Source organism: Hirundo rustica, chromosome 5 (genome assembly GCF_015227805.2).
Source record: "Hirundo rustica isolate bHirRus1 chromosome 5, bHirRus1.pri.v3, whole genome shotgun sequence".
In the NCBI taxonomy this organism is placed as follows: domain Eukaryota; kingdom Metazoa; phylum Chordata; class Aves; order Passeriformes; family Hirundinidae; genus Hirundo; species Hirundo rustica.
The window spans coordinates 11,107,136-11,133,141 of NC_053454.1; the positions used below are offsets into that span (position 1 = coordinate 11,107,136).

At 40.8% G+C, this 26,006-nt stretch overlaps 2 protein-coding genes across 2 annotated transcripts in view; both read right to left on the reverse strand.

Moving 5' to 3' along the window:
• Positions 1-10,766, reverse strand: part of TBC1D14 (TBC1 domain family member 14) — a 62,431-nt gene extending 51,665 nt beyond the window's left edge. The window contains exons 1-2 of the mRNA XM_040064135.1: positions 10,626-10,766; positions 4,446-5,181 (exon numbers count right to left, since the gene is read on the reverse strand). Coding sequence (XP_039920069.1) covers positions 4,446-5,181; positions 10,626-10,668 — 779 coding nt within the window. The 5' untranslated portion in view covers positions 10,669-10,766. The remainder of the gene's footprint in view (positions 1-4,445; positions 5,182-10,625) is intronic.
• Positions 10,767-17,902: 7,136 nt separating this feature from the next.
• The window catches only part of KIAA0232 (KIAA0232 ortholog), a 65,806-nt gene continuing 57,702 nt past the window's right edge, over positions 17,903-26,006 (reverse strand). Inside the window, exons 7-9 of the mRNA XM_040065802.2 lie at positions 23,769-23,850; positions 21,507-21,604; positions 17,903-20,535 (exon numbers count right to left, since the gene is read on the reverse strand). Coding sequence (XP_039921736.1) covers positions 20,356-20,535; positions 21,507-21,604; positions 23,769-23,850 — 360 coding nt within the window. The 3' untranslated portion in view covers positions 17,903-20,355. The remainder of the gene's footprint in view (positions 20,536-21,506; positions 21,605-23,768; positions 23,851-26,006) is intronic.

Genomic DNA, 26,006 nt, shown 5'->3' on the forward strand with positions numbered 1-26,006 from the left:
AACTTGCATGGAAGGGGAGACAATATCTACCTATTATTTCAGATTAGTCAATTGCAATTATTTTCATAATTCTTCTTCCCTCCTGTAGTCAGTGGATTCCCAGTTTTGGAGAAATGAAAGTGAGAAATCAATACTGCAATGCTCCTTGTCATTCTACCTTCCTTTTAACAGCAAAATTAAAGAAGCACTATAAGCTGTCCTCTCATTAAAAGCAACAAAAAGCCTTATGAAAGGGTCCTATCCCTTAACACAGATGAATGACTTTTGCTATCAATGGACCTAATTCCTAAATTCAGAACTCCAAATTATGTGTGACCAGTAATCTCAAAACATAGGTGTACGTATGTGACATAAACATATTAAATTCACAGGATTTCAGACTTAATACTGAAAGCAATAGCTACTATTTTGAAATTTAAGACCTTTTTCTTATCAGATTACAAGCAAGATTACAAGTATGTCCATCTATGCATGGTATAGGATATCAATCCTGCTCCTGAAGCTTTCTTTCAGAAATGCAGAGATTCTTTGCAAATAGTAAAATGTAATGTCCTTCTTAAAAGCCCTTTATCTCATGTGTAGTCTCTATACTCCTTAGAGGCTTCCTGAAATACAAATACTTAGAACACCCAGATAAAAAACTTCTAGGAGCAGCCCGAAAAGAAAGAAAATCCAGATTCTTAGGAAAACAGACAATATCCATGGCAGCCGACTTAGTAAAGACTTACGCTGGTGTAATCCATTAAAATGAAACAAACTGCATGGCTTATTATTTAACTGTACACAGTCCTAATCTCTTTATGGTCACTTTCCATGTAACCACAAAAATCTTCATTCTCACTCTCCAAATTGATAATTTAAAATTATAAATGAAAAGGGCAACTTCTGCAGCAAGGTCATTACAGTCCTGATTCAGTAAAGGTGCTTAAATTCCACACATTTAAAAAGTTTCAGCAGTACATTACAGAAGTCCAAAGGTAAAACTCATTAACTCAACACTACTCTGGGTCAATAAGGCAAAGGAGCAGACAAGCCACCGACTCTTTAGTCTACCACCCAATTATTTGCTCACACTAGTTTTCAAACCAAGTTCCTGCATACATTCAAATGAAGAAAATTAATTCCAGCTCATGCTTACATCAAAGACCTCTGGGCTTTTAAAGCTGATACAAGTGACACTTGAAAACAACTAACATGTCAGGTTATTTTGTCAACAGTCAGCATTACAGCTGCTTTCAGAAGCAGTAATTAATTTTCATATGCCAACCTGGAGCCTGAGAGCACTGTACCACTTTCTCACTTTGGATCTTCCCGCCTACACCCAAAGATGCATCAAGCAGCCTGAGGAAACAACCAGACCTTACGGACACTCAAACTGCTGAAGACGCAAACTGAGCGAGAGAAGCAGATCAGGAAACTCTTCACCATAGTGCTCAAGGAGGCAGGGCAGGAGCACTCCATTCCCAGGTGATCTTGAAGGTGCCAGGACTGAAGGAAATGAGCCAACAAGGTTCCCTTTTTCTTTGATCCCTTCTACAACTCATTTTGTAAACGCAGTCTCAATCCAAAACTTTGTAAAGCACCACAGAACTGACAAGGAACATGCAACCTTGTGCACATAGTCTCAAAAGGAAAAATAAACGTACAGAGTGCCAAAAAATAGCTTTGTATCCTACAGCAACTACTTCTTTAAGCATTTTCTTGATACTGCAAAAGACTTACCTCTAATTGATATATAAGTAGCTTAAGCACATGTGACCAAGCACTGGAAGGCATCTAATTATTGTCAGTATTATCTCTACAGGCAGCCACAAATCTTAACTGACATGTCAAGGCCAAGTTTACTCTGATAATATCAAAGAAACTAACACATCCTCAGAGGCCAGATGGGGTTCAATACAAGCACAAGTGCCATTTCAAGAAGCAAGGTTTCTCTCTTTTACATATCAACAACCCGTGCAAAAAATTAAGCTGATTCATCTTTGCTCTCAGTGGTTCAAACCAGTATCCTATTACTCAGAGAAGCCCTCAAAGAGCTAAACCTGCAGGTTAAGGCTGAGCCTCTGCACTGCAGCCTTACCCCATGACATTCAGGCTGCTGGAAGGCTGTGTACCGAGCACTCAGGTCTCATTATTCCATGTTGTATACACATGTGCCAGCCACTGATCAAAGCCAAGGCAATCTGACTTTCTCCTGCCGTGGTTCACTCTCGGCTCTCTAAAGTGAAGTTTATGCACTCAAACTGCAAGACTGAATCACAACCTTCAGCACAGAGTGCAGTGCTAAGAACACACTCCTTTTTGGGGTCTTTGGTTATACCCACCACTGCAGCACTTGGAACAAACTGCTTTAGGAAGCTCCCTCTCAGCAAGCTGGTCTTAAACAATATTATTCAAAATGCCTCCTCTTCATCTCACACTGCACACAAACCCCAGTACAGAGCACAGGATGAGCTGGGTAAGAAGGCCTCTAGAAAGCAGCTGCTTTCAAACAAAATACTTCAAGGCTCAGGCTCACTTACTTCAGTACTGGTTTAAGTCCTGGGAATCCAAGGAGCTTACGGGAACTCCAGAGAACAGGGAGTTTTCAAACCCAGGGATGGCAGATTACAAATACCAGCAAAAACTAGCGATGGCATGTTTTGAACCTTAACAGTGCTGACAGCATAAATATAAATTCTGTGGCTTGTTCAATACCTGTGAAACTCACCACCAGGTCTCATGACATGATACAGATGCTAAAATGATGATAAAATATGGGGGTGTGGTGTGCAAGTACAGACAAAATGTAGGCAACCCTTGTTTCCAAAACAGAGCAGGAAGTGGATGCCAAAGAGAAGGATATTCAAGGTCAGGTTACAGACTGAGCACCTGGAACTTCAAAGCTGATCCCCTAGTTTGATCCCTTAGTTTGAACTTAATCCTCATATCCTTACAATGACATCACCCAGTGACCAAGATTATCTGTTCCCCATTTAAAAGGCAGAATGACAACCTTTGTTTCCTGGTATTCAATGTACCTGCAAAGATTCAGGTTAAAAAGCTCAGTCTAGTGAGTACTACACTTCCTGGAACACTGCTAAAACTATCACAGACTACACTAGAACAGAATTTGGACAGATGGCTTTGCTTTGTTGGACGAGAAAGGTCGAGAAGCAGTTAAACATCCTACTCTGAGTGGGGTCCAAATGTGCCTGTTCCACCGTGCTCCCCGAGGCTGGAGGACAGCACTTGTTTGAGTTAGCAGCTGTGCTACCAGAATGGGTAACAAAGTTTATACTTTGAAGTGCTGAGAAGCCTCCAGCTTCAGAATAAAGTCTGGTTCTATGGCAACAAACAGACAAGGGTCCACAAAAGCATCAGCACCTCAAACATGACGGATGACTGGAGTTCTGCTGCACAGTACTTTAACCTAAGAACAAAAATCAACAAAGGCTTCAGCCAGCTTAGTAGGTCTAAACAAATTGATTTTCTTTAGCTTTGCAAATAAGGCAGCCTTTCAAAGAATGATTTTTGCCAATTCTTGATATATTTTATTAACCTACTTGTCTCATGAAAAAAAAAAATAAAATAGCACAAGGAAAAAGATATTAGCTGAAGCCCTGTGCAAAACAGGTTATTTTCAGGCAACTCCACTTAATGCCTAATATTTCCTTCTAGAACAATTTATCTAAAATATATCAAACTTCAGATGATATAACTTAAGAGAGTTATGAAGGCCTTACATAACTTAAAAAGAAAGAACCCACCAGCAAAAAGCTCAACCCTCCCCCAAAGGTAGATTACTCCTCTTCCTCATTCCCCACTTCCCTGGGGTATCTACATTTAGAACCTTACCATTCCTACAAAGGCCACATTTAGACACAGCTTTGGGTAGCCAATGCTATCATTTCAACAAGTGGGTGACACAATGTCATATGTTTTCATTCCATACAAAAATTAAGGAGATTTGGAAAGATCAGAATAGTCACACCAAGCATTTGTAAAGTATTTGTATTTTAAGCTTCATACTTCATACCCTTAGAATGATCAATAAAATGTTCCATCACTACTAAACTACTTATGAATCCTCAGATGTCAAAGTTCTTTAATACAGGTACGGATCCTACCTATATCTATCTATTTATGTGACAAAAGATTAAAGACCTCCGCGAATATCACAAAAGATGTCACTGGAGAAGCCACTGTTCAGACGAAAAGACCTTGTTCAGAAAACCTTTTAGCGTAATATAGAAGGAAACTTCCAAGATTTAAGATGCTTCCATACACCATAAACATAATATAGAGTAGGATGCAGAGCCTTAGTCCTCAGCAATATTTGCCTATTTACTCATAACAGAAAAAATATGTTAATACCGATCTAAATTAAAACACCAAGCTATTATATCTTTACCTTTCTCCTAGGATCTTACATAATCCATTAAAATATATTATGGAAACATTACCTGGCAAAGAAGTTTGTAAAAGGTCCCAGTATTTTCCGTTTACTGTCCACGTCTGTCTCGTGACAATACTGCTGCTGGTTGCGGTCATTGCTGTCTCTAGAGGAATTCAGGGTAACATCCGAGAAGTGCACCTCGTCAGTCTCAAGATTCACAATTGCACTCGAACTGCTTGTGACCACAAAGTCCAAAATGTCTTCATTGCTAACTGATAAAGTTGTTGACAGTTCTGTGCTAAGACTAGACACGCTACAAACAGAGATATCATCACTTCGATTTAGAGTTTTTGAGGTTGGACTATAAAGTTTGACAGTGTCATACCCAGTTCTGGGGAAAGTCGAGGATTTTCGCACGGTGTGGTCGTGCTCAGCAGTCAGCGAATGTGGAGGCACATATGGCGGCAGCGTGCACGCGCTCTGAAAAGCCCTGTCAGGCACAAGTTCAGGTTCTGATTGCTTTCTCTTCACATTCAACACACTGCAGTGAACAGGCTCCGGATTTCCTATCTCTAGAATTGGAATACCAGAATCCACTGATTTAAGGCTATGGCAATCTTCTAACGCACTGGACAGCAGGCCAGGTCCATACTCAGGCAACGAGATATCTCTCAGGGTCCCAGAGTTCAAGTTTTGACGGTCCTGGATACTGCTGCCCACTCTTGCATCCAGAATTCCCACAAAGGTCAAACCATTTAAAGAGCTGGATAAATTTGCATCAGTTGTCTTGGCCCAGCTGGTTACTGGTTAAAAAGAAAGAAAATATTATGAGTTTGCAGGAAGGTTGTGGTTTGTTCTATAAGGGTTGGTCTTTTTCATTGTTGTTTCTTGGTTTATTTTTTTGAATCACTCAGTCCTGTCCTAATTTAAGATTTTAATTAAAAATTATTTGTCATCTCTTGCACATGATTACTATCCCTTCCCCCAGCATGAACAACCAGGACAATGGCTTTTCTAGAAAATGTCAATCATGAAAAGCTTTCCATAAGCAGCTTGTGTGCCCATGTTTGCTTCTTACACATCTGAGAGTGAAATTACATATTATAAAACCCACAGTATTTTAATGTTCCTGTCAATATTGAGGCAAATGTATTACATTTATTTTTATACAGTAATAAATTCATATTTACTGATGTCAGAGGGCTACAAAACTTGTTTCCATACACCTGATCCATTAGATCAGATTTGGAAGTGTTCACTTAAACAGAATTTTTCAGCATTTTCATTCATTTCAGCATTTTCAGAATTTTTCATTCTTCTGGAAACCATAAAACCGATAATAAATTTGTCACAGAAGAGAATGCATAATGTATCATTGCTGCATTAAGCAAGAGATGTAAAATCTGACCAGCTATAAAGCTATCCATATAGTCAATGTTTTGACAACACACACGATGCACTTCATCAGTGCACATCCAGTAACAATGACATTTGCAAACACGTTGTATTCACTGCACTCAGGGACTATGATCCTTCATCTTTGCAATAGCCGTCCCTGCTGTCTCCCAGGGGCTGCCAGCAGGTCAGTTAATCCAGTCAGTGCCCCACTTCCAGTCTGAATCTAAATGACCTGCAGAGCAAGGGCTGCCAAATAGGAGCTACAGCTTGGATGTACCGAACTGAATGGCAACTTTCATACACCTGGAACACCATCAGGAATACCACTCTGGCTTCCAAAACCGCTACTGATCCTTTAAACACCATATAATCATTAATATGACATTACACAGATCTTCTCTTTCCATATAAGTAGTTAAACTGTCTACAGCTCTTCTGAAGTTTGCAATGCAATTACTCTGCAGCAGCTGGCAGAACAAATATGCACATATTGCTTCAACTTCTTCTCTCTGAAACACTCTGGGATAAGTGTGAATGAGTGAACACTCCTTCCATCTTGCAGGCTGCCTTCGAGACAGATTTTTCTTCTGTTCCTGAAGCCTGGTCTCCTATTTTCTCTCAAGTAGAGCACTTAATTGAAGGTGCCAGTTGTTCTCTAGGTTCTCCCCACATCCTATTTTTTTAAAAAATACACACATACCCCAAAAGAAAACCTCGAACTTCTCAATTTCAAATGTTAGCGAAAACTGCTATCTCACAGCAGTTCCAAACTCCTGGCAAATGTCACCTAAGCCCTGCCAAAAACCAGGGTTTGACCATTCTTAGATCTGAGGATATCAATACAGTTTGGCATCGTGATACCAACAGGCAGTGAGTGAGAGAAAACTCATTTCAAACGCATCTCATTGGTCCAAACAGATGTGGGTTTTTTTCCCCCCACAAGTTTTCAGTCATGTGGAAACTTCAGGAATCCAACTGTGCTTTGTACGCTACACCAAATCTTTAACTTACTACCCAAATGGTATTTGCTAGCAGACAGGAAACTCCAGTTCAATCCACTCTTAAGCACAGACAAAAGTCAAGGAGAAACAACCCTGGATATTTAATCTTTTAGACTTCTTCAGAACTTTTTAACCGCTACCCATCCAAATCAATTAATGCACAGATTGCTTAATCCTCTGCCTAAGCAAAGTTTCAAGTGTATTGTTTTGACTAAAAAGCTTGTGAAGATGTGTGAACTCTTTTCTTAAAGAGTTGCTATAGCAACTTTTTTTTTCACATTACCATGATTTGAACAGTTTACATCCCCTACAATAAAGGTGATGTCTTGAAATAGCTGTCATACCAACTGTGTACATTATGAATTCTCTATTCACTAAATTAAAATTGCAGGGGCCAGCAGAAAAACAAACAACCCTAAACAGCAATCCTTGAATGCAGGCAACAAACACAAATACTCAAGAATTCAACAGTGATAGTTAAAGTGACCAAATAAGACATAACATGGAGCATTAGATATAATTACTGTTGTATATACTGGAATCTCCTGTTCTCAGACCTTCTCATTGAATTCACTTGTTTTTCTAACATAAGTGACTGTTTTCTTCTCCCTGTGTTCACCTTTATTCCTTCATAGACATTACTTCGCTCTTCAAATCCACAGCCCAGCCAGCCCCAATGTTAGTCTAAAGCATATGTACACATACACACTTCAGAACAGCGTAACCAAGGCATGTGACTTATAAGAATTCAAACTTTTAAATGCATCTAGAAAATGCAGTCCAGAAAACAAAACACAGAAACGTAATCTGTCAGGAACAGCTTTGATGATGTTTGGGTAAACAGTACAACCATGTTCTCATAATGAATTCCTCCCATGACTGCCTTTACTTCTGCTCAATGATTTTCCCAAGTAGCAGCCAGTCCTTAGCTTAATTGCATTGCTCTTCTCCACTAAGCTTACAAATGGTAAGCATTCAAGTGACCTTGGCAGAGGCAGTAGCTACAGCTGCTCAAGAGGCCAAATACAAAAGAATTTTTTTAAAAAGTGAAAATAAAATTCCATGCCAGGTACTGAAACTATTTTGACTTGGTATTTTTTTCAAGCAATAAATTTAACAGGAAGAGATCCTATAAGCAGGCAACAAGGAAATGCAGAAGTATACAACACTACAGCTTGGTGCAGCAAATTATGCAACAGCATAATTTGCCACAAAGGTTTTTACACAGTTCAGCAAAACTGTGGGAGGCTTTGAAGTGCACCCATCAAGGGCTTTAAATGAAAACTTGAGATGCAATCAGCAGTCAAGAACACGCATGGGAACTCCTTGATTCATTTTAAGTTAAGTTATTGTAGGATTGTTTTTAAGGATGGAGTGATATTTATAACCCATTTTAGCTGCCTCACTGATAAGTGCACAATCTATCAATTAATGTCAAATATTCTGTCATGTACTCCAATGCAAACTTCTTTCCATAAAGAATTTATGTTGTTTCAACTATGTTGAAACATTATCATCTCTGTACAATAAACTATTGAGAAATAGTATGCAATTTTGAACAAGATTTATAATCCCCATTGTTTATTTAAATATATTACGGTCTAAATAAAATCAATATTTGTTATCTTAACATCTTATGTCTCATAGAGAACATGATCTCATAAGAGGGAACATCCCACAAGAAATAAGAAGGAAAAGGGAGTCAGGAAAATACAGCCACAATCACAAGTGGATATGAGAGAGCAGGTACATGTTATTTACTCATTAACACTTCCTATTTAAGGGCTAAGGATCACCTGATAAAGAAGTTTTGTAGCCAGGTTCAAAATTAACATCAGGACACCACTATTCACACAGAGGGCAGCTAACCTGCACAAATCTGTCGCAGAGCACTGTGGAAGACAGAAATTTATATGCTTGCTTGGGGATAAAAAAATCACTGATAATTCCTAAACAAAAAGAAACTCAGAAAGGCTCCAAACAGCAAGTATCAGAACTTCATGAAAACATCAACATACATTAGTTCTGCTTTCAGACCCTCTCCCGGGTAAATATTTTTCTGACAGGTGGAGTTTTGATCTGTCTCAGTAGGGCTGTCCACGTGGCCTCACATTCCCCAAATTCTGATCACAGCATGCAAGAAGGCATGTTCTGACAATAACCAGAGGCTTTAAAACAGATTTGGGCTTTGCAAATCACTCAACCATACAGAGGGAATAAATAATATTTGATTATAATTTCTAAGATCTACAATAAAATGGCTTTTTAACTCAGTTTGATGTAAAAGCTAAAGATAACATCAATGCCAAACAATTAGAGTAAAACAAAACCAGAAAGATGCCAACTCAAGGCCCATTATTCCAAGCTTGCTGGGAGTTATGACAATTTAGGCAAACAAGAGTAAGACAACAATTTGCAGAACAGGTTTTATATTTTCTTGCCTTGCAGGAATGATTGCATATACAGCTCAATTCTCAAAGAGTTAACATCACACATTATCTCTTCGACATTTACTTCTGCCAGTATTTTCTCTTAAGTTTTTAAGAACAAGGAATTTCTTCAATTACAAAGTTGCAGCTTTTTTTTTCTCTTTCTTAAAGGATTTTTTTTTTTTTAGTAGTTTATATTCTCCGTGCATTTAACAATATTTTTTGCACGTACTGAGAAACACATTGCTGTTATCAGGGGCAGCTTTAGGTGACTTTGGTGCACAAGAGCATCAAACTCAGTTTTGTTAATTAAAGATTTCTTGTTTCCATTTGTTTAAGTGCACCTTCTGACAGCCACAGCATTGCCAACAGAGAAGAATTCCTCAAGCTACAAAAAGTCTGCTTTTACACTAAACATGGGATACAGCAATTAAGGCTACCTATGTACGTACTGCCGAAACTTTACCGGCAAAAAGAAAAAAGAAAAAAAAAAAAAGAAAAAGAAAAAAAAAAAGAAAAGAAAAAAAAAAACCAACAAACTAGTGGGTTCTTGTTTGGTTTTGGGTTTTTTGTTGTTGTTTGTTTGTTTTTAATTATTATTAGAATGTCTGTTATCTAACACTCAGCTGGTGACCTTTTAGAAGCGTGAGCTTTACAAATCTGGCCTCTGAGCAAAGTGTTCGGAGAGTAATCATAAGTAAGCCATTCGCCGCTTTTCGACTGTTTTTGCTCCGTCAGGCAGGCGATACAAACAAATTACAGCGCACTGCCAAAGCCTCTGCTCCAGAAGGGCTTCACAGGGCTTTTACCGTCCTCACACCATTATTACTGAAAACTCTGTGAAACACACTAAATTGGCAGCAACGTCAGGAGAACTTCAGCTACAGATGTAGTTTTGTTTGGTCTTTGAGAATTGCCTGGGAGACTTCGACTAGAAGAAAGGCAGCGAGATGAAGGTTCCTTCCCTCTCACGGGCCGAACCCGACTCGCTCTGCGAAGGTTTCCGAGCTCTAGCGGCCTTCGCTTACAAAACAACGGAAAGAAACTGAAACAACCAAAAAAAAAAAAAAAAAAAAAAAAAAAAAAAAAAAAAAAAAAAAAAAAAAAAAAAAAAAAAACAACACCAAAAAAAAAAAGAGCCACAACCGTAGCCTTGAGGAAGCAGTGCTCACTCTTCTCTGCGGTCTTTAACACACTCGGTGAACACTGCGAAGGCTCAGCCCACCTGCTCCTCTTAACTTTTTAACTTGCCAGGGCCGGGCAAGGCAGTAGCCGCGGCCAGCGCGGCCCCTCGGTCTAAGGCTGCTCCCGCCCGCCCCGGGCTCTGCCCCTCAAACCAACAGGTATCACACCGCCAGCCCTGGCAGGGCTGCGCCGCCGCCCGGGCGGGAAAAGCCCCGAGGAGCCCGGACGCCTCACCGGGATAGAGCTGCTCTCCGACGCCCTCGTCACGCTGGGCCATGCCCGACCCGCCCCACAGCCGCTGCTGCGGGACTAGGAGGCGGCCGGCGGCTGCGGCGAGCGGTCCATGTCGCTGCTCTCGGGTCCCCTCGGAGCAGCGCCGGGTTCAGCGCGGCTGAGGCGGAGCAGCCGCTCCTCGCCGGGCGCCCCCTCGGCGTGGCGCGGGGCCTCCCATGGCGCCGGCGGCGCACACCTGGCTGCGGGACAGGTGCCGGGCTCCTCCGGCGATGCTCCGGCCCCCGCAACTCGGACTCCTCCCGCCCCGCCCCCGCTCCCCCTGCCCGGCGCGCCGGGGGAAGCACCGCCCGCCGGGGAAGGGAACGCCTGCGCGGAGGGGGGCGAGGGGCGGCCGCCGCCGGGCGCCATTTTGAATCGCCTCAGCGCCTGCGGAGGGGCGGTGGGGGCGAAGGTGTTCGCATGGCCCAGAAACAGAGGCGTCCTGGGAGTGGGGCTGTGGCTGAGGGCGCTGGTTCCGAGGAGCCCCTGGGATGGGGGGAAGCGGGGCTGTGCCTGAGGGCGCTGGTTCCGAGGAGCCCCTGGGATGGGGGGAAGCGGGGCTGTGCCTGAGGGCGCTGGTTCCGAGGAGCCCCTGGGATGGGGGGAAGCGGGGCTGTGCCTGAGGGCGCTGGTTCCGAGGAGCCCCTGGGATGGGGGGAAGCGGGGCTGTGCATGAGGGCGCTGGTTCTGAGGAGCTCCGCGCTGGGCGGGCGCCGCTCTTTCCCTGCCGGGCGCTGCTCCCGTCCCGCGTTACTGCCGGGGCGGGCGGGCTGCGCTTGTTGCCGCCTGCGTTTACGAAATTTAGTGAGTTTACAAGTGGGCTACGGAACGTGTGGAGGCATCATATGCAGGAGTGTCCTTAGCTCTATGGAGCTTTGACATCACGCTCTGTAATGCCAAAAGTGAAGGCTCTAGGGTGGTAATTGCGATTTTTAAATGTTTATCTTTCCATTTTCTTCACCTTCCGTGTGGAAGTGCGCCCTTTTGCCTTTCACGTGGTGGAGCTGTGCACACCCTGGTCTACCCCCACGCTGAAATTCCGAGCAGTCAGCGCCTGCCAGGAGCAGAGCTGTTGTTTCCTCATAATCTGTGGAAGTCGGCACTGCTCTTTCTTTTTCTGCCAAGGCCCTATGTTTCGCACGTAGAGTCGGTGATCATGTCTCTACGGTGGTAAGATAAAGCTGTCCCCCATCTGAACCGAGGATATAAGCACTCTTGTCACCTCACACCTCTCATGTCTGCACTGAAGCTGCAAGTGCAGCAAACACAGAAATATCTGAACTTGTGTTGGTGTCACTGGTTCGCTATCCAGCAGTGCAAACCCGTGGTTATTCAAGCTTTGATACAGGCAAGTTACACTTGAATGAATTGTGAGAGGCTGAGGTAAACCTGTACAGAAGTGCTTGCCACCATGACCCTGTTGATGCCAATTCCGTACTATAAAGATAAGGTCATTATGAAACTTCTCTGAAAAATCTACCATCAATCAAAAATTATACCTCTGCAGATAGTTTGTTTCTGTGACTGGATCAGTCCTTAGTTTGCTGTATTTCTAAGATGGATATCAACATAAAATGATTTAAGATTGGCACTAATTTCTTGCATCTTCTTTTGAAAATAACTACTATCTCTGTAAGAGAGCTTCCCTATTAAATGTAAATACATAAGTTAAATAAAAGCAAACCAATTTTGAGGCACTACAAACTTGTTTATATGCAAAAGATTTTTGGAGCATATACTGTTACTAATTCCTTTCTCTGTATTAATTTTTTTTCTTCTGTTTTTGAGAGTGGGAATCAATTCTTCTGTTGGAGCAACTAGAAGAGAATATTGTCATCATGATGTGTCATTGTACCTAGGTCAGTTGTCTCAAGGTTGCCAGGGCAAATAACAGAATGGAAACAGTCAGGAATTCTCTAATTCTGTGGAGTGCCCACACAGGAAATAATGATACTCCCAGCTTAATATAATTTAGGATGAAGAAACTATTAGAAAAATTTGCTGCAGAAAATCTTTCAGTGGTAGCAGAACATATGGAAAGTCTCAGAAAATTGCAGCCTAATCAGTATTAAAAAAACCACCCCTCTATTGCACATGAATGGCTGTACAGCTCATAGCAAGGGGGAAATGGCATTTCTGGTTGTCCTGAGCTATAACCAAAAGGTGTTTTGCATTAGCAGTTAATATCAGTCTGTTTAATGCCCCCTCCATCCCAGAAAAGGTACATTTCTGTCTGCAAATGTGTATTACTACCCCTCTGTATGGGGAAAAGCTGGAGGGCTCACATTGTGACTAAGTGCAGTGTCACACCACTAGCTCTGCTGAAGTGTGGCATGTGCTAATTACTAAGAGGAAACAGAACAGGTACTGCCAGGTACAGGAAGTATAAAAGCGTAACTCAGTGCAAAGGGGACCTTTAGCACCTTTCTTTTGCAGTAGCTGTGCAAAATTTAAAGTCCACACAGAAGCGCACAGAAATCAAGTATTCCTGTTTAAACTTAAACAAGGGTTGTAAGTCCTCAGAAGTGTGGTAAGTTAATTGTGGCACTAAATCTGCATGGTTATTATCCATCTTCTGCCACTGATTCAGGGTCAAGTAAACTTGTGCAATATTTAATTTCATAAAATTCTTGGGATAAAATCATGTTTTGTTCAAGCGTGTCTTGCCTGCAGCTGTTGTGTAGAAATGAAATGTTAATGTAGAGCAGCCTCAAAGTGGCAATTGGTGTTCACCTAGTGGGCAAAAAAACTTCTACATATCTAATAATAGACTGGTGCTAGAGAATTTAATTTTTTTAAAACATTCTGTTCAAAAGCTCTGTCATACAGACTCATATTCGTGCCAGCAGAGTTAGATATCCTAGTTTTATGGTGGTTCTGCAAGAAAGCATGAAGAGTTTGTGCTCTGTTCTGTCTCAGTGATTTCTCCAAAATACACGACATATGATAAAAGTACACCAAATACCAATCCTTCCTCTGTGTCATTAGAGCCAAGGAACGGAAATGCAAATTTCTGTCATACTTTTTATGCCTGTAGATGTGGGAAAGCATTCTCTACTTAGGCTTTCAGTTCTACTTTGAAGCTTCGGCAATTTTGTAATTGATACGACTTGAAATTTATTTTTTTTTATGAGCTAGATGAGAACATCTAGACTGAATTTTCATTCATCACAAGCCAAGTGTGATGCAAGCAGCTTTCAGAGCCAGCCAAGCTGAGCTTTGTTTGAATCTGCTGTGCAGCTCTTGAAAGTCAGTAATTCTCTGTCATAAGCTAGAGGACAATTTAATTTCTTTTCTTTAGTTAACCAAAGATTAGCACACTGCGAAGGTACAACAGCTGTGCATCGCTGAATGTGAGCTGACCAACAGCTCCACTTGCCATCACTGATTTAAGGCAGTTCTAGCTCAGCCAAGTCAGAGTGCAAGGGTACCAAGTGTGGCAGTGCTGGATGCTCTGAGTTATTATCCATCATACCACGAGACAGAGAAGCTCTCTCTTGAAAGCAAATGTTAGCACAGACAGGAGACATTGCTCCTTTTCCTCCTTGCTTTACAGAATTACCTGTAGGCACAGTGAAATAACTCCTGCATGTTATATGGCACAAAAAAAAGGGAACAATGAATAAATTCAGGTTTCTACTGACTAGTAGCAATGAAAAAGGTAATAATTCTATGAAAAATTCAATACCTTGGAAGCAAATGGTGATGCTTTTGAGAAATGAATATTATGCTCTTCTACTTCAGATTAATCAGAAATTAATTTTGTTCACACAAAACTATTTTTGCCTGTATTTGGTAGCAGTCCATTTTCAGCATGGCCACAGGCATTCCTACTAGGGGTGGACTCTCTGTACACCAGGCCATTTAAATAGGTTTGGGATGAATCAGGAACAGCTGGAGAATGTGCCATTTGATATCCCAAAAGGCTGCCTCTTCCTCTAGGAACTGAGACCTGATAAAGGATGAGGAAGATTGGGCTATAGCTACCATCACTGTTAACCCTTCTGTTACCACTGGGTAAGAATAAACTGAGATGGTTCCCCTCCAAGAGACGGTGAGAAAATGAAGAGCAGGAAAGGCCGGGGAAGAGTGTGTGAGACTTCCCAGTATGTTTGAACTGATACTACTGAAACATGATGCGTGACAGGATTGCTTCTATCGCTGTCTACAAGCTGTTTAGGAAAGACAACATGAGTAATAAGGTGTGAAGGAGTAAAACTGTATCAGCAAAATTATTACTCCTTGTATAATATCTCAGAATTGCAGAATCCTGAGTGCCCATAAATAATTGTTAACAAAGCCTCCATGGTACCTCTGTTACAGATCTTCACTCCACTAAATCACTCCAGAGAAGGAAACATGGCTGTTGTTATGCACAGCTGCATAGTGAAAAGTCCTATAACAAATTTATTCTCTTAAATAAGCATCATTTAAATCACACTTCCAAAAGAAAACTGATCTATTCTGTAGTAGTTGCAAACATGGCAACATCCATTGGAACTCACCACGAAGAAAAAAGGAAGTACTGGATTAAAAATCAGTTGTTGCCTAGACCTAGGAAGTATGAATTAAACTAAATAACATTCAGTTTGGGCAGGTAACATCTCATTATGTTTCCAAGGATCTGCAGTGCTTCAAAGAATTTAATATTTTTGTACTGGATACAATTGCAGGAGAAATGGTGGAAAAATATTTAAAACCCATGAATGACAACTTAGACTTCCTTTGCTGTCAAATTGATGAGGGTTCCAGAGTCAAATGATAGAACTCCATTGCAAAGTGAGGACAATTAGAAGCCAAGTATCAATCAAAAAGTTAAAAGTTATGCAATAAAAAAAGGAAAAAGGCAAAATCCTACCAGAAGGGTATTAAACATACAGAATGTTCTTAATATTCATTATTGTACAAATAAAGTAACTGCAAAAATGAAAAATTCAACACCAGTCTCTGTCCCATATCTGTAAGGGATCAGGCTGGCCCATCATAGCAGATGGACATCAATGAGGCAAATTATTCTTCGGACAATAGGCCCAAACAACAAACAAATTGTACTTTTTTTCAGACATGGGATCAGTAAAGGAAAAAGCTACACAGGTTTCTGTGGGTCATTACTTTATTTCTGACATATTAGTATGTTCCTAAAAATCTCGAATGGTGGAAGTGCCATCCGTTTTTTTAGGCGGTGCTTATGTAATTGCTTTCAGTACTGCTAGAGTATACTGTACTGTTCTTTGCTTGAGCATTTCCATGCTACGAACAGGAAAGCAGAGATGAATCTGAAAATGTACTAAATTATACTTTTTAACAGGCATAATTGCTTAAAATTGTTTTAGAATTCAAGAATTGGAGAGTTCTCAGTTTTGAGACAAGGAGAGTTGCTGCTTCTTCTGTGTCTCTGTTTGCTTGTAGTAAGTAAAATATGGCCCATGCAGAAATGATTGGCAGTTAATTCTTCATTAGCAAACCCCGAAATCTTTGTGAGACAAGCAGCTGTAGCACTAATTAATGGCTGGTACTGCTGTTGACAGAAGGAACCCTGCATCTTTACAGAGGGACACAGAGACTTAGTACTGCTTTTGCAGCCCCTCATTCCTGGATTAGCTGCAAATACAGTAATGACAGACACTGTCCTTGCAGAATAATTTGTCCTACAGGAAGGCTGTCAGGCAGAAGGCAGCGTCCATGGCAGCCTCTCACCTCAGCTTCTGTCCTCACTGTTTACAGGTGAAGTTGTTACACATGAATGAAGTAGGGCAGGGACACCAGTGTTTTGTCACTCTGGCTTTTTCTCAGTAGTGTGATGGCCCACTGCCAGCTCTGTCAGTGATTTTTCCTGTTCATTCCATTATCATCCCACTGGAGCAGAGGTAGACCATAAAATTTATAAGCATTTGCATGTAACACTACATTTTGAGAGGAACTTGAACGGTGGAACAGAAGTCTTACAATAGGAAGCTAAAATGTATCACTAAAGACTCCTTTGTCCCAAACCTCTGGAGTCTTTTTGCTCTTAGTTTCACAGGTAATAAAAGGAAAATTATGTGAGATGCTGTACGTGAAAGGTAATGACTAATTCACTGGGGATAATACTTAACTATGCTGGTCCTGGCAAGGAAAGAATGAGTTACTGTGAAGGAATCCTGGCTTTCCAGAAGGTTCACTGCTTTCCCATGTATTTTCACATCAGACACTCCCATGAAGGCACAGTGTGACATGCATTTACAGCCAGCCTGTCTTACCACTGACGGACGCACCTGTTACCTAAGACTACACAGTGGTAGTTTTTGCATGACAGAAGCATTGTTTACATGGGAAACTAATTATTTATGATGTGTGTATTTAATATTAATTGAGATACAGGAATTGAAAAGCCTGGCTGATGAAATGTAGTCCTTTTAACAAGTACCTTCTATAAATGCAATGAAAATATACTACCTCTGGTGTATTTAAGAAGCAATTGAAAATAATGTATGCCTTTCAAAATTTCAACTTTTAAAAAAAGTATTCACCCAAGGACCTTACAGTGGGACTCTTCCATTATTTCCAAGTGTGCATTTCTGTGTTGTTTTCACTGAATTTCTAGTTCATCAGAGGTTGGAATCATTCTGCACAGAATCCCAGGTCACTATGGTTGCAGACTTACAGCACCACAATGCACAAGCCTCCACCAAGTAAGAATGTGAGCTGATGGAGCTTTTTTCCTTTCTCTGAAAGGAGGTACAGCCATGGAATAAGGAAAGTGCACTTTGTTATTACAGATGCAGTTTTTCTGCAAGTAGAAGTGAGATACTGGTTACCTGATGGCTGAACACAAGTTTAAAGCAGAAATAGAAATCTGCTGAGTTAGATCCCATATTACATACAAGTTCTAACTTATGTGAGAGAGGGTCTGGGTTTGCTTGGGTTTTACTTTTTTTTTTTTAAAGGTTTCATGTTTTCTAAACATGAATTTGTCATTACAAATTAATTTCTACAGAAATAAAGTGTGGACAGAGCTTTTTTCTTCTCTCTCTCTCTTTTTTTTTTTTTTTTTTTTTTTTTTTTTTTTTTTTTAAAGAACATATGCAACATGTTTAATTTTCCTACATCCTAAAAAGCAGTTGAAAAAAATCACAGCAGTGAAAAGGATTCCCAAATTAGGTATGTCATGCTATTTCTCCAGAATATTTAATGCTTAACTGCACGTTGTATGTAAGTTACACACTTTAGCTAAAGAAAATGAAGACACACACACACCATCCAATTGTCCTTTTATATTTTTATTCGGTGTTAAGTAACTCCACAAGAAAACAAAATCAGTTACTCTGGTGTACGTGAAATCAGAACAATACAACCACTTGAAGCAAAAAGTAGAAACAAATTTCAGCCCAGGAATGGAAAACTGATACTTCAATGCTATGGATATGCAATGCGCTTCATCCCACAGTGCGGTTCAGCGTATGCCAACCTTTAATGCTTGTTGTTGTTGTTATTGTTGTTGGTGTGTGTTTCTATCCATATAGAAAAACTAAAAACCACACTTCAACTCTCACTGAAAGCCTTAGAGCTTTAGCCATTTAACTATGAAAACAAGTAAAGACAATTTGTTATTGCCCAAGCTCAGTATAGGATTTTATTTTCCCCAAAGGTGCTGGAATCATTACATGCCACAGTGTAACTATGAGCAACACCTTTGTTACTTTTGAGCCCTTTCTTACCAACAAAGAAGCTCTAGCCAGAATTAACTGAGCTGAAGTTTGTGTTTGAAATATGTCCCCTTGATCATTTCCTGTTCTCAAATGAAGTTCTATTCCATTCTTCACTGTAGTGATTTGAAGAATTTGTGTGTAAAGTTCTTTTTTCCTTTCATGTTACAGTTAACTAGTTTCAGTGCAGGTGCTATACAACCTCTCAAGGAAGCTCCGGAAGAAAGTAAAATATATAAAAATCTATTCAAAGTCTGCAAATAAATTAAGAAAAGAAACTGTAAAGTGTCAAAAGATTTGCTGTATGAATACAAACCCTAAAACATAGTCTAAGAGGAGGACCAAAAGAAAGTCCTTGGATAAGGGCAACCAAGCCAGTTTTAGAAGGATCTCACCAAAAGCGTTGGACGAAGACCGGCATGGTTTCCCAATCACTGTCAATCGAATAAAGGCAACAAAACCCAGTTACTCAGAAAGCATTTCTAGCGCAGAACATATTTCAAAGGCAGTTCAGCTCACATTTCAAACAGCTATGTTTCTTGTGAGGTTTATTGCCTGTCAAAAATAATGGTGAAGCTTTTCAAGTCAGTATTGGACTTTCTGCACTTCCTGGTGTTATAGACATGCTGCAATCATGTAGACGAGTTAGTTGTCATTTTTTAAACTAGGAGTTGGTAAAAACTTAGAATGTTTAGTTTTGCAAATATTGCTCCTCCTGGCTTATACGTTTTGCATAATGTGTTAAAAGCAGAAGGAGTTGATAGTCTTGTACAGATGCAACTTGACAATGTATTGACTTTCTAAGTTAACAAAAGAAAATTTAAAAGCAAGTCACATAAAGCAACAATCACTACTGCAATCACACATGTATGTTGTAAGTCATCACCTTCCCTACCCCCACCCACCACACACGTAACTTGCCCCACACATTCTCTCAGAAACACAAAATGAACTACGAGATTTACTAAATTACAGCCACAACAGCAGCTAACTGCAGCAGCCACAGGATTTCTTTCAAGTGAAGCACTGACCCTTTGCATTTAAAACATTGAACACTCTGAGCATTTTAGAGAGTTTCAGTCATTCAGTCTCAAGTTCAGTTACAGGATGCTTTTGCAGGTTACATGAATGCCTTCATCTGCAACAAGACAACATTCTCATTACTCATTAACAAAATTCACAACAATCCACACATCACCCCAGTGGTTTATTATTTTTGGTGTTACTTTTTGAACTTCTGCCCCACATCGGCAAACTGCTAAAAAGGACAAAAAAAAAAAAAAAAAGAAAAAAAAAAGGAGAAAAACCCCCACATTGCCTCCATACCTACAAAAAATCCTTGGCTTCTCCAGTTAGCAAAAGTACAAACCATTGTATCTTCAGTGTTGGTTTGCGGGAAGGGGGAATCATAGGATAGAAAACACAGTTTCTGTAAGTCTCTAAAGCACAACCCTGTTGTTCCTACTTCAAAGTTATGAGATTTACTGAATGAAGACTGGACAAGTCATTCATGCTTTTCTCCTGCATTCAGAAAGGCACTGATAGATTACAGTGTTAAGTATTTATCTCCCAGTTCTTAAAGAACAAAGCCTAATGTGCAGAAAGCTGAAGTCTCTGAATAGCAGAAGTAGTTGTAGACACTGCGATGCTAAGAAGATCGTAATAGTGGTAGGGCTACAGTTACGAAAGAAAATAACTGCAATTAAGATGCAAAAAAGCAGTGGTACTACTAAGACAAGCACATGCACATCCATTCTCGATTTGACAACACAATCTAGTCTAGTTCAAATAGCCAAGAATTTAACAGTATTTTTTGGGAAAAAAAATCTTCAACAGGACATCTGTGTCCTCATCTATAAAATAAGCAAGAAGAGAAAGATAAATACACATCTGAATCCATTAACTGAAGAGGAAACTCAAGTTGTTGTTTTAGAGCTACAGACCCTCAAGAAAGATAGTTTTCCATCTCATGTTACTTTTCAACCATCTGTTCTACTCTGCAGTTTTTACAGTTGAGTTCGAGAAAAAAGCTCCTCCTCACACGGATCAGCCCATTCGCTTCCACCTTCTGAAGCTGTGTCTTCAGAGCTGGAGCTATCACTGGAGTAGATCTTCTTCCTGAAGCCATTTGGTTTTGCCTCAGCATTTATATCATCTGCACATCTTGCTTCATAAACAGAAGAAACCTAAGGATTTAAACTGACAGTGTTGATGGGGAACAATAAAGAACATGCTTGCTTTTCTCTGGGCTGGGAGGTTATATGGTTTTGTAGTTGTCCAAGAGAGATGCCACGATTACAGGGCAAGTCCTCCTCTTTCCTGACTTAGTCCACTATGCAGAAAGGACTGCAGAACAGCAGGGGAAAAAGATGGGGCTTTTATTATTTTTTTCCTATTCCTTAATTTTAGGATTTGCACAAAACAAGAGAATCAAAAGTGAACTCAGGATGTATCTTTATCACAGTTCGTGTCAGAAAAATTACTGTAAAACTTATCTCCAAAACTTAGTAGTAAGTATTAAATAGTAAGAAAACACAGGAAAGATCTGACTAAACTTCAAGTAAATGTATTTTAAATATATTTTCATCTGAATGAGTAAAGCTATAGCAAGCATGTCACAATGTTAAACTAAGCACTATCATCACCACGACGTTTAAAGGTCTATCAGTAAATACATGTGTACGTGACATTTTTTCCCTAGAGAAAAAAAATCTGGGTTTTTTTTGCTTGAAATGAGGACAGTATTCAGCATATATTATCTTTCTGCCTTTAGTTACTGGTTTGTTCTGCCCTCATACTGCACTTCAGCTCGCTCTACACTTACTGAAATTAGAAGTTGAAGGAAAAGAAGACTCATGTTTAACACTTGTGACAAGCATTCCCAAAGGAAACTGGCTTTGCTTATCTACTAGAAGTACAGCTGTTTGTACAAAGGGTTGTACTCCCCAAAGTACAACACCCTGAGGAACTTTCAGAAGGATGCTCAAGATGCAGAGAAGGTTAAAAAACAAAGAAAGAGAAGAGAAGCTTTAGAAGGTTTTTGCAGGAATTTCATTTGAGGGTAGACTGAGAACTGTGATGAAAGGAAAGATGCAGTAGCCCACCCTTATAAAATAAGTAAAAAAAACTTCCTCCCCAAAACCATTGACAAACTTACCATATTAAAATCTAAAAGATGTTCATCATCATTGGATATTTCCTTTACATCTGCAAGTTCTCCTACACCATTCTCTCTCTTGGCATTTGTATAGCACTCTTATATTGTTTTTTGGGGGTGTTTCAGATGCAAAGGAAGAAAAAACAGAATTGAGGAACACTGTTATTTACATTTACCATAAATTAAAGCATCCTGAGAAGTATTCTTGAAATTCACACTCTATGTCATGTGGTTGTGGGGGTTGTTATGGTCTGACACCCATAAAGAAATCAGTATAATACCTTACGGAAGCTTCATCAAATCCTACCTGGCTAACTAAAAGTAAAAGAAGAAGCCACTTAGTTAATGAAAACACCTAAAATACTAAAGAACAAGAAGTACTTTTTAATGATAAATGGTTCAGTACATTTTTCAATTCTGATATTGCATTGTGTTCGACATCACTCCTACTTCTATACCCATACATTATAGACTGAAACGTAGCCTGATCCTCACTGAAACTCAGAAACCCCAGTTGATGAGAATGGCTGTGATTTCTACTTAACCAGAGTAAACTTATATATAATAATATCAACAACTATCATGTAGTTAGATACATACGTATCACATGCATCAACACCCACATATAAAAAGTACCCATACTGAAAACTGGATACAGAAAAAGGTTTGTGGAAGAGTAGCATCAGCTGTGAGGGTAAAGTCCCGGTCTTGTTTAAAAACTGAGTAGCACAGAGCAAACCCTGGCTCTGCTGTCCCTGACAAATACCCTGGCTCTGCATCAGCAGCTCCTGGCCTCGGCCGCGTTCCTCCCGCGCCGGGGAAGCGCTGCCGCAGTGACGCGCGCTCGCCGCCAGGGGCCAGCACCGGCCCCGGCACGGCTCCGGCCCCGGCCCCGGCCCCGGGCACGGCTCCGGGCAAGGCCCCGGGCACCGGGCACGGCTCCGGCACCGGGCAAGGCCCCGGGCACCGGGCACGGCTCCGGCACCGGGCACGGGCACGGCCCCGGGCACCGGGCACGGCTCCGGCCCCGGGCACGGCTCCGGCACCGGGCACGGCCCCGGCCCCGGGCACGGCTCCGGCACCGGGCACGGCCCCGGCCCCGGGCACGGCCCCGGCCCCAGGCACGGCTCCTGCCCCGGGCACGGGCACGGCCCCGGGCACGGCCCCGGGGCTCTGCAGGGGACCCCAAATCCCCCGCTTTAGGAAGACTGACCGCTCTCGCTAACGTGGCAGGCTCCGAGCGCCAATCTGCCCTTGCACTGTGCACAGTTCTATAGGTGGGAGTGAAGTAAAAGTTAAGACGCTCTTGATGGTCACCCAAACTGTTTTAAACACCAAAGTAAGGCTGTTTTGCAACCAAGAACACAATTTAGTTGGTTGCACTGAAAGGTGCCCTTCAAAAATAGTAACTGCCTGATCTGCTTTCAGACTATTAAGGAACTAGGTCTATGATCAAAACTTTCTCACCCTGGGCCTGTACCAACAGAAACCACCACATATGCTGTGAATTCAAGATACAAAATGGTCTTATTTAGCTTCTTGTCTTCTCCCCAGAAAAGGTGAATCGGTATGCAGACAGAAAAAGCTGCCTGGATTCTTGCTGGTCCACTGAAAACCTGGGCTGGAGTCAGTTGTCAGACGCTACAGATTCCCGGGAGTGCTGGAAGCACACCTGCTTCTCGTCACGAGCAGCCTGCCTACTAAGACTGGACTTGCTCTCTGTGCAGGACAGAAAAATTCCCAAACTGTCAGTGTGAAAGGAGTGGCCAAGTGGCAAATCCCTCTCCTTCAGAGTCTCAGAGAGATTCCACACATTCACTGAATAACTGGCAAGTTATTTACGCACATCCATAAAAGGTAATCGTCATTTTTTCACATTCTTATAGACTTACCTACCTAGTAAGTATTTTTCAGGATGAAACATTAAAAAATGTAATAAAGTATTTTCATAACCAGAGATTTTCTGTTTATTTAATTGCAGGCTTTGGCATTAAGTAAATTTGTGTAAATGTTAAATTATTTTAAAACCACTTTCTTTTAAAGCCAATTTAGGATCATGCTTGAGGTCTACTTTAAGTGCAACTGAAGCATCCCAGTTCTCTCTCAGATTAGAGAATTTTTTGTGGAAGCTTACTGGTGTGGGTTTTTTAAATACAGACAGTAAATCCAGTTCATCTGCAGCAATTCCAATCCGTAACAAGGAGCATTTCATTCTAACATGGGTGCAACAGCAAGTTAGTTCTAACAGGCAGAGGTGCTTACCTTCACACTGTGATGCAGGAAAAAGGGGAGAATAGAGCGCCTTTTCCCACCAGCATTGCTTTTCCTGGCTGCCACTCATTCTCTGCAGATTAGTATTCAATATAGGAAAGTGTTTAGACAATAATCACACTTCATTTTGCCAAAAATAATATACTTACATGTAAAGGAGGAAATGCTAGTATTACAATGAATTTTCCTAAGTCTTACAGGTCACACTGCTCAATTTGTAACACTAATGGGAAATGACTGTCAAACTACAGTGGAATATCCATTCTCTGAACTCCTACAGCCAATATGAACTTCATGCTGGGGTTCAGACTTTGCCCATACAGAGTTATACTAACACAGAAAAAAAAAAATTAATTTCAGCCCTACACTTTATAATCTAGAGAGAGTTACCCAAGAGATGTAAGTACAGTGAAATGTTAGCCAACATGACAAATAGTTCAGTGTAAAACAAAAGAGAGAAGACAGCAAAAAAAAGTGGCAAAATTTCATGTTTAAAGTTTGGGAGGATGAATTAGCAGTACTGTTACCCAATGGAAAAAACACAGAATTGGAGAATTATGGGTCATCATGAGGTAAAAGAGGTTATGAGGATGATCAATGTTTGTCTTTATGCTAGAAGTAATCCATTCACTATGACTGCCAAAATACTCCCAATACTTTAATGCAAGTTTAATTTTACCAGAGGCCTTTCCTTATGACATTGATGGACATGGCTAAAATAGCAAGGGCTTGTCACAACAGACATGCCCCCCGTTTCATGGCTGCACCAGAGGTAACCCCATTAGCCCTCAAAAGACTATGCCACCTTGTAAAATCCTCTATAGATATTAGAATGATTCAAAAAAAACAAACGACAGTGCAACTGCCTACAACAAACATTACCAAATAAGCTTCAACAGTGACTTTCTAGTCAGCTTTCTCCTTAGTAAACTTGAGAATGTTTAAACATGGAAGATCAGTGAGCACCCTTTTGCTCCTCCTTAACCCACTGTAGAACCACACACCCATAGAACTTAAACTTACAAACTTAAACTTATAAACTTAATAAAGAGAAGCTCCTCTCAAACCAAAGGAGTGACTCAAGAATGCTGTACTTAGAAACATCCTAGATTCAACTTATTTGAACTTATCCGTGCTGGTTTCCTGTTACAAGACCCAGGAACAGTCTTTTTGGAACCACACTCCAAAAATTCAAATAATTCCAGAAAAGGCAGTTCTTAGGAACTTAAACCATCAGTTAGTGTATTTTTTAATATTAAAAAAAAAAAAAAAAAAAAAAAAAAAAAAAAAAAAAAGCAGATCAAGGGTATAAGCAGGACATAGTAAGAAATATGTGCATTTACAAATACAAATCATGGAAGCCTCACTCTGTGCTGATTAGAGATAGAGGCATCTAAACTCCACAGGCACACTGCATTATTAACTTCCAAGTCTCTCCCACTGCTGCTGTCACACCTGCACACAGGATAAGCTGGATGAACCCCAGCAGGTACAGGCAAAGCCAGCTTGAGTCTGGCAGGGCACAACAAGCTGCAGCAGCTTTGCTTCCTGGGCTGAGGCACCGGCAGAGCTCAGCATCTGCTCTGGGACGGCTCCGTGACTGAACTGGCACTGGCTGCTTCTGCCCCCCCGTGCTCCCATCACAGCCCCAACAGCTGGAGAGCTGGAGCAGGTCACAGACAGCTCTCAGCTCAGTGTTGAATTTTTGTTTGGGAGGGAATAGAGGACAATTTTAATGTCCATTTTATACATCTGCAGAAGAAAGGGTTTTTTTTTTTCCTACAGTTGCCTTAAGTGTTTCCTAGAAATGCAGAGTCTCACACTGTGAAATTTTTTGTGAATTAAAGAGACACTCCCGATCAGTAAATACACAATACCAATTCCAGACTAGCACCATGAGTCTACCTTCCTTTGCTGACAATCTTTCCCCTTTAAAACAGGATTTTCAATTTATGTCTCCTTCTTCTCTTTCCCATATACTCATATACACTTTGTGTTTTATTAAATTTTCCAGCTAACCATCTAAATAGCTATTATTTAGAATGGTTCTGATATAAAATATTGTAACTGGAAGCCTGTCCTCTCTGAAACCATTCATATTTATTTTACTTTATTCTTAAACTGAACTCATAGGCAGCAGGGCAAAACCAGCTACAACGCTGCTTCACTCCCAGTTTTGCTGCAGGTGGGAGAGAAGACTGATGGGTTTCCTTTCTGGTGTTACAGCTA